The sequence below is a fragment of the Pinus tabuliformis genome, chromosome 4_2 (assembly GCF_031772625.1).
Source record: "Pinus tabuliformis cultivar Carrire ecotype Pingquan chromosome 4_2, CPIR1, whole genome shotgun sequence".
Lineage (NCBI taxonomy): Eukaryota > Viridiplantae > Streptophyta > Pinopsida > Pinales > Pinaceae > Pinus > Pinus tabuliformis.
In genome coordinates, this window is record NC_142304.1 from 728,474,792 (window position 1) to 728,483,758 (window position 8,967).

The following is an 8,967-nucleotide window of genomic DNA, read 5'->3' on the forward strand; positions in this document are numbered from 1 at the left end:
TAGTTTGAAAATTAAAGAAGGCTATATATGGTTTAAAATAGGAACCCAGGTCGTGGTATGAAAAAAATGATTCATTTTTCCTGCAACATAGTTATAAAAGGAGCAAAAATGACCCAAATTTGTATACTATGTTTGATGAAAAGGGGCAAATTGTTTTGATTTCTTTATATGTAGATGATATAATTGTACAGGAAATGTTGATGTGTTGATTAAAGAAATCAAAATGCAGATTTCGAAAGTTTTTGAAATGAAAAACCTCGGAGAATTATACTATTGTTTGGGTTTGGAAGTTTAGAGGGACTATGGGCAGAATTTTCTCACTCAAGGGAAGTATGCTAGAGGGTTACTGAAAAACTTTAGAATGAAGTAGTGAAAAGCTGCCTTAGTGCCTTTACAAGAAAATCTTAAACTTCAGATGGAGGATGATTCCAAAGAGGTGGATGCTACATTGTATAGGTAACTAGTTGGGAGTCTGATTTATTTGACTACAACTATACCTAACTTAGCATTTTCAGTTAGTAAGTTAAGTCAATTCATGTCAAAACCTCTTGAGAATCAATGGGTGGCAGCAAAAGGTGTATTGAGATACCTTCAAGGAACCATTGGTTTTGGTATTAAGTACATTGATCTTTCTGATGTTGATTTGACAGGTTTTTCATATTCAAACTAGGCAGGAAACCTGGATGAGAGAAGATCCATAATAGGTTATGCTTTTAGTATTGGATTCGGGGTAATTCCTTGGAGTAGCAAGAAACAAAGTATTGTTTCTTGAGAATCAATGGGTGGCAGCAAAAGGTGTATTGAGATACCTTCAAGGAACCATTGATTTTGGTATTAAGTACATTGATCTTTCTGATGTTAATTTGACAAGTTTTTCATATCAAACTGGGCAGGAAACCTAGATGAGAGAAGATCCATAACAGGTTATGCTTTCAGTATTGGATTCTGGGTAATTCCTTGGAGCAACAAGAAACAAAGTATTGTTTCCTTATCTTCTACAGAAGCGGAGTATCAGGCAATGTGTGCAACCACGTGTGAGGCTATTTGGTTGAGGAGACTTCTCCATGATGATGGAGAAGAACAAAAACATGCAAGAGTAATTAGATGTGACAACCAAAGCTCCACCAAGCTGGAAAAAAATCCCGTGTTTCACAAAAACACAAAGCATATTGATAGTCAGTTTCACTTTGTTAGAGAGAAGATTCAGTCTAAAGAATTCTTGTTGAATATTGTAATACTTGTGATAATGCAACATATATTTTTACAAAGCCTCTTGGGAGGATTAAATTTGAAATGTTTAGGGAGATGCTAGGAGTACAATTGAACCCTTTCTCCATTAAGGGGGATTGTTGAAATTAATGGATAATATTGTATTATTAGAGAGAGTTTGTTTATTTGTTGTACGAGTGTCCCTAGATTAGGATTAGTTCCTGTGTTCTAGGAGTCAGTTCTAATCTCCCTAAAATGATGTAACATATATTTATGATTTTAATATTAATGATATAGAGTGTTCTCTGCTTTCGGAAGTCTCTAGGTGCAGCTTGCTCACTTGTAAGCTACTAGTTCCAGATTATAAGTTTCAGCTCCCATATTTTAACAACTCAGTGTCATTAGCCACAATAGGCACAACAACAACCTCATGTCTAATAAGAAGATCCAAACAATACTTTCTTCTTTAAACACTTCAACAACTCACACTCTCTTTCAATATCTCATACCTCAATCTCCTCTAAGAGGTTTCACCTAGGCTCTCCCGTAAAAAAGATCTTATATTAAATTAAATTAAAATCATATTTTGATTAATCAAATAATATTATAAATATTAATACAATAAATTTAATTTCAAAATATTAAAACTATCTCAAATCCAATCCAATTCATTGGTTGAAAAAATATCAACCACACTCCAAATTAGAAAGTTGTTAATTTTCATAATTAATAATTAAGAAACATTTAATATACTGAACCGTAATGATTGCACATAAAGTAAAATTAATAATTACATAAAGTAAAATTAATAGTTACATATTACTCGAAGCTCATACCCCATCTCATATAAAAATAACTATTTACTATTTTCAAAATATAAAAATCAATAATGAATGAAAAGTATGCACCAGAAAAGCAACTATCTAATCTTCAAGATAATGTTGAGATATGTTTTTGTTTTTTTTCACTTGTAGCAATATTGGAAATAATAAATTATGACGAAGATGGTGGAGGTTGGCATCTATAATGTCCCTAAAGTAATAAAAAATCAAAAATCTGGAAGACGTAGACTTTTATTATGGTTTAATAAAGTATATTACTAAAGCAACACTTACACCCTAATAAATAACTTCCAAAATTGAACAAAAATTTAATAATTGAAAACCACATACCCAAAACCAAGTAAAGCAAAAAAGTTACCTAAAACCCATACTTCTCGTATAAGAAAAGGCAAAGAAATACAACACGTTCATGTTTTGAACTTTATTCACTCTATAAAGTTTTTTACTTTAATATTAGAATTGACCTCACGATGGTTATAGGGTGTCCTTGTAAGCTTTGTACTTTACCAATGGAATTGAGTTTAATAGGTATAAGACACTTATTTTGCCTAACAAAGTTTGTTCAATAAAATTATGCTTTTATATGGTAAGATATACCATACATAATAAATAAATATATTAATTTTTATATTTCTAAATATAAAATTCCCCAGTATTGTTCATATAAACGGATAGTGTATCTTCATTTTGATATTTTTCATTTTTTAAAGATCGGAAGAATTTATAAAACTTTTAATAAAAAGCACCGACTGCGCATAATCCAACCCAAACAGGCTGGAGCACCATACGTCTACGAATTACATGACACGGCACGGCATGTGATGAAATGAAATAATTGCCCGCTACCTTTATCTTTTCTGAGTACATCACGAGTGGCCACTCTCTAATAATGCGTACGGCCATACGTGTCAATTCACGGCCACGTTACCGTAGAGATATAAGATCTCCGTTACTTTTGGCTTCACTCGGTAAATGGCAGGTTGCTTTTTGTGGTGGATAATTCTGTCAATATGGAAGAGTCGGTGTAATCTTTAATGGCGTTTCCTTTTATATATATATTATTGGACCATAGCGTTTGAAGGCTCAAGCTGGTTGTGGATTAACGCGACGAGGGTTTTCACGAGCTGACGCAGACATTTCCGGTGAACATTATGCATCCCCGTCAAACTTACCGTCGTGTGTCCGTCACATCTCTCTACCGGCAGACCGCTTTCTGCAAGGAGCCATACTGGGGCAGCGCCTAACCAGTCATATATCGCGTATTCAATGCACTCGGAGATGAACGGGACATAGCCCGTTAACACGCAAATTACATTTTTTTATTTAGTGATGAGTTTTCAAATTCATGTGTTAACAGATTATCTCGTGTGCATCTCCGGGTGCATTGAATACGCGATATATGGCTGGTTAGGCGCTGCCCCATACTGGGCAGGTCGTCCTTTCAGACGGACGTATCCGCAGGCTGAGATATTAAAATAGGTATTAGAGTTGCATTAAAACATTATTTCTTTATTAAAATAGGTATTAGAGTTGCATTAAAACATAAATGTTATTTGAGATTCCACAAAACACGATCTAAAATTACTATAAATAAACAAAAAAAAAAAAAAGGTTCCCCTACACAGTCCTAATTTATATTTAGGGTTTGATGCAAACCTTAAATATATTTAACAAAATGAAAAGTAGAGGAAAGATTTAAGTTTTTAACATATTTTTTAAAATTATATATATAGATATATATAAATGTTTAACTTCCGAACTTCCGAAATCGTGATGACGAGTCACGATGGAGACTCGACATCTACAAGCCGACCATTCATTATCATTTACAAATTAAATATCGCGCGTCCACACTGGCGTTCAATGAACCTGCCCTTCATATCTTACCGCGCTCCACATTTGACGTGTGTCTAGGTTTGGTTGATTGCAAATTCGAAATGTTCGGTGCAAATTGTGGTCCACGCATTTTTTATCTGATTGACAGGAAATTTTGGACCGTGTGCGCAAAACAAGCTTTCCTCAACATTTAAATGCGGGAAATTGCAAACGAGAGAAACCATACTTGGCCTCTGTAATTTCCAAGGCCCCTTCCCATGCCACACTGTTCAACTTCCGTGCAGCTCAAACATAGCTTTTGCATGTAACTTGTAATATGATGCTATGAATAGATTTATATCGGTAATCCTTTAAGCCGGTCCTATATTCGTATCCGCTCAGTTATCCATATCGGCTTCTATAGCAGTATAAACAATTCTTCGCTAAAGCCGAGCTATCATCCCCTTATAGTTCCTGCGCCACTTCTGCGTTCCCTCTTCGAATATCGAGGACATCTTTCTATGATGATGACTCAGACGCTCAGAAAACGCGACCGAGAGCCGGAAGCTCTGCCGGTCTCCACTGACGTGCAGGAGGCGAAACGCTTCCACGGCGAAGAAACGGGGTGGTTTTGTCAATTAGACAAAACCCTGTCACAAGAAGAAGAGGAATGGGGTGCCAGTGAGGAGGTCATAAACGAAGTCATGAAAAGCCTGGAGGAAGAGATTAGCACGGCTCCTTTCACTTCTTGTCCCCCAAATTCTGGGCATAATTTGGCGTCGTCCGATATTTCCAGCGGCCAAGAAGGTGGAACCGTAGCTTCGGACTTGGGGGATGATCTGTTTTATCTGTTGGGGGCTTCGGATGACGAGCTCGGCATTCCTATGAGCCCTCTTACGAATATGATGGACGAAGTCCGCCAGTCTCCTGAGGAGAAGGCTGATCTTAAATCCATTAGCCAAGTCTGGGACTTCGATGACGATTTTGGAAACTATCAACAGTTTGCAACGTATGACGATGCCCATCAAGCCAGCGAGCTACAAGGTTATGTCCACACAGATTTTGTTGGTCAAAACACGATTTTTGACGGTGATTTTTCTGCGACATGGACTTTGGAAGCTGCCGGCTGCCTGTATTCATAGGTTACTTAAGGTTGTATAAGCCTGTGCTTAAATTTTGTGCATACAACGTCGAGGACATTTCATCTTTTACTCGGTTGGTAATTGTATACTAGAATTTTCATAGGTTGGAGACGTTATTTTTACAATCCAGGATGTGTAATTCTTATGATTCATTTTGAATATTCACATAGGTTGGAGACATTATTTTTACAATCCAGGATGTGTAATTCTTATAATTCCTTTTGAATTTTTACGAATCTACTTTGTGTAATTTATTTCGAGTTCTCATAATTTATAATATAAATTAGTTTCCTTCTCATAAAAGAGAAAAAGCAATTTATTTATATATAAGTTTTATTATTTACTATTAAATTGTATAATAAAATAGGATTAGTATTATTTTTATTAATAAAATAATTAAAAAAAATCTAAAATATTGAATTATAATATAAGAAAACAGATTAATTTTAAAAGCAAAAATTTATAAATGTAATTCTATTCTATATCAAAAATTATAATTTATAGAGTTGTCTTGGAATCTGGTGGAAAAATTTGAGGTGAAATCTTGATTTGTGTTATTTAAACTAGTTTTTTGATTGTATATATATATGGATTCAGCACCTTGGAAAACCCATGGGGCACTTTGATTATATTACCCATCAAATTTGTGATTTCAATAAGTTCATCCCTGATTTTAAAGAAATTATACTGAAAAAACCCACCATAAAAACTTCCAAAAAATCACACTAAAAACAATTATTTTTGGTAATTTTTTTAATTAATTAATTTAATTAAAATAATAGTAAAAACAAATTTATTTTAAACATAAATTTCAAACATTATTAAAATATTAAATAAAAATTAAATCTTTACCATTTATCAAATTATTAATTAAATTAAAACTCTAAAATCCTTATCTAACTATTAATTAAATTAAAACTCAAAACTCTAAAAACTTTATTCTAGATAGTTAGATCTTAATTTTCTGGGAATCAAAAGACCATACGTAAGGGTGCCATGGTGGGAATAGTAACTCTGCTAAACTTTCGCTCTCTCAACGCGGATAGAACTTTGAGGCCATTGAGCGGAGATGAAGTTGCGCCCTCATCTTTCCAATTTCCGCTGGCAAATCACACCGAAATTGAAATCGACGTCCAAATTTTCAGTGAGAAAAACTCGGGAAAATTGACATCTAACACTTTTTTCTTTTTTAAATTATTTAGAACCATCAATCACATTTGAATTCGGGCTTCTCCCTTTGCTTCCCTGAATGAATGATTTCAGTTTTTTTTATAAAACTTCGATTTAATCGACATATATCCATTTTTTATATTTGATTTAGATTTAGATTTTTGATATCGAACAATTCATTACTTTCTATATTTGATTGGTTTGGTTGAAAATATAAATTTTGCAAAGAAAAAACACCATCGATGTATTAATAGACCTTTTAAACTTTATAATTTTAGTTTGAAATGGCTTCAAAATTAATAGATTATGAATTTACATAGCATTTTTGGAAGGAGATTTGGTTGTAGCATGATAACATTCCACGTTATTAAAAAAAATTTCGGATGAAATTTTGACACGCAGCTGTTTTAGGGTTAGTTTATTTGGAATTATTTTATAATCATTTTATAAGATTATAATTAAACTTATTTTTATTAAGTCATTTTCCATCTATTTATTTAAGAAGTGCGAGTGTTTTTCCAATGAGAAATTTATGACTATTAAAGAAATTGGAGATGGAGATCTTGTAAATCTAAATTATTAATGTATTTTGTTTTTTATTTATAATTTGGGAATATAATGGTATGGTTAGATTTTAGTACTTATTATAAATATTTATAATAAAAAAAATGGGAACATGCAGTTTTTATAAATTTAACCATTCAAATTTATTTTTTTAATAATTTTTATTTAATTATGTGTAAGAAAACATGTCTCTGTCCATATCTGTTTTTACAAGTTAACATTACATTTAGTGTTAATTTGTAATGTATTTTTATTTAATAATATTAACGCACAGTTTTTACAAATTTAACAACTCAAATTTAATTTTTTTATAATTTTCATTCAATTATGTGTAAGAAAACATGTCTATGTCTATATCTATTTTTACAATTTAACATTACATTTAGTGTTAATTTGTAATGTATTTTTATTTAATAATATTAATTTGCGTGAAGAGAAATGCAATATATGCAATGCAATTATATTTTGCATCAATTTTTTTTTGTTATAGCTTTTTAATACCACATATTTATAAAATCATAACCCATTTCATGTGATAGTTGTTTATATGACAATTTATTTTTAATTAATCAATATAATTATAAAGGAAAAAATAGCATAACTAATTTTGAAATAAATTTCAATTTTTGTTTTGTGATTATTAATAAGAATATTCTAGAATATTCCATGGAGATTAAATCTCCATTATCCATTTGATAATTATGCATAATCAAATTAAAATTATGGAACCCTCATATACAACAATAAATCATATTGGAGGGGTTCTAAAGGCTTTGATCAACGAAGAAGGACAACTGATTAGTAAACTTGAGCAACAACTCTAAAAGAAAAAATCTCGAGTGCAATTGTTGGAAGAAGGTGTAACCCTATTTTTTTGTAAAGTGATGATTAAAAATCTTCATCATAACAAGGTTTTCTTCCTCTCCTCTAGTGATGGACAAAGACATCTGCAATATGAACTTGTCTCATATTATCACGAACTGCTTACAAAGTCTACTCCAAAAAAATGTGTTGTTATCCATTACATTATTACACATATTCCTCACCTCATTCATCGAGATCAAAATGATGCCTTGATGCAAGAAATCTCTTTCTCCGAAGTAGAAGAGGTGGTAATAGAGATGCCCAAATATAAAGCAATAGATCCTAATGGCTTTACAACAAAATTATTCCAAGCATGTTGCTTGTTTAATAGACTTGGAGAGCATGCTCTGGTTGAAGAATCTTGATGCTTCCAACAGGTATGGTTGAGTCTTAATTCTACTTTCATTACCTTGATTCCTCAAACTAGTAAAGTTGATAATCCCAATAAATTTTGCCATAGCCCTTTGCAATGTTGTATATAAAATTATTTCCCGTGTTATTATGAATTAGATTAAACCCTTATTGAACAACATCATTTCTCCTGAGAAATTAAGATTTGTGGGGGGTCACCAAATTCGTGATGGGATTGTTGCATTCCATGAGGTTATCCACTCTTTGAAGATATCTAAACGAGATGGTATGATAATTCAATTAGACCTCTATAAAGCTTATGACAAGTTAAACTAGGATTATCATCCCCAGATCCTTTGATCCTTTGGTTTTTCCCCTTAGTGGATTACCTGGATCAAGTCCCTCATTTCTACCCCCTTTTACTCCATTCTCTTGAACGGTTCTCCTACTATGACTTTTAGCCCCTCTCGTGGCCTTCGTTAGGGAGATCCTATCTTTTATTTTTTATTTATCTTAGTAGCTGAGGGGTTTGGTAAATACCTCAAAGAAGAGGGCCACCACGATATCATTAAAGGTTTTCATCTATTTGGGAATAATATTACTATTACCCATCAACAATTTGTTGATGATATTATGCTCGTTCACCTAGTCCTTTAATGCGGGAGACTTTGGCCTTGAAAACCATACTAAAAGACTTTTTGGATGTCTTTGGTATGGTCATAAGCAGGGAAAAATATAATGTTTATTAATTAATACCAATGCAATTGTCCAAGGATATCTAACTTGACTCCTATATTTTCATATCAGTGGCCTTCTTGCTAAATACTTGGGCATCCATTTAGTTGACAATTCCTTGATAGTAAAATGATGACAAGGAATGCTATAAAAGGTTTCTAACAAGCTTGGCAGCTGGGTGTTTCATTCTCTAAATCTAGCAAGTTAACTTGTTCTACTCAAGTTAGTGCTCCAAGTTGTTCCTGTGTACCAACTATCAACACTAGTGGCCCCAA

At 32.7% G+C, this 8,967-nt stretch overlaps 1 protein-coding gene across 1 annotated transcript; it reads left to right on the plus strand.

Moving 5' to 3' along the window:
• Positions 1-4,133: 4,133 nt before the first annotated feature.
• LOC149171655 (uncharacterized) lies at positions 4,134-5,206 on the plus strand. The gene has a single exon (XM_089427554.1). The coding sequence runs from the start codon at positions 4,388-4,390 to the stop codon at positions 5,006-5,008; it is 621 nt and encodes a 206-aa protein (XP_089283680.1). The 5' UTR covers positions 4,134-4,387; the 3' UTR covers positions 5,009-5,206.
• The last annotated feature ends 3,761 nt before the right edge of the window (positions 5,207-8,967 follow it).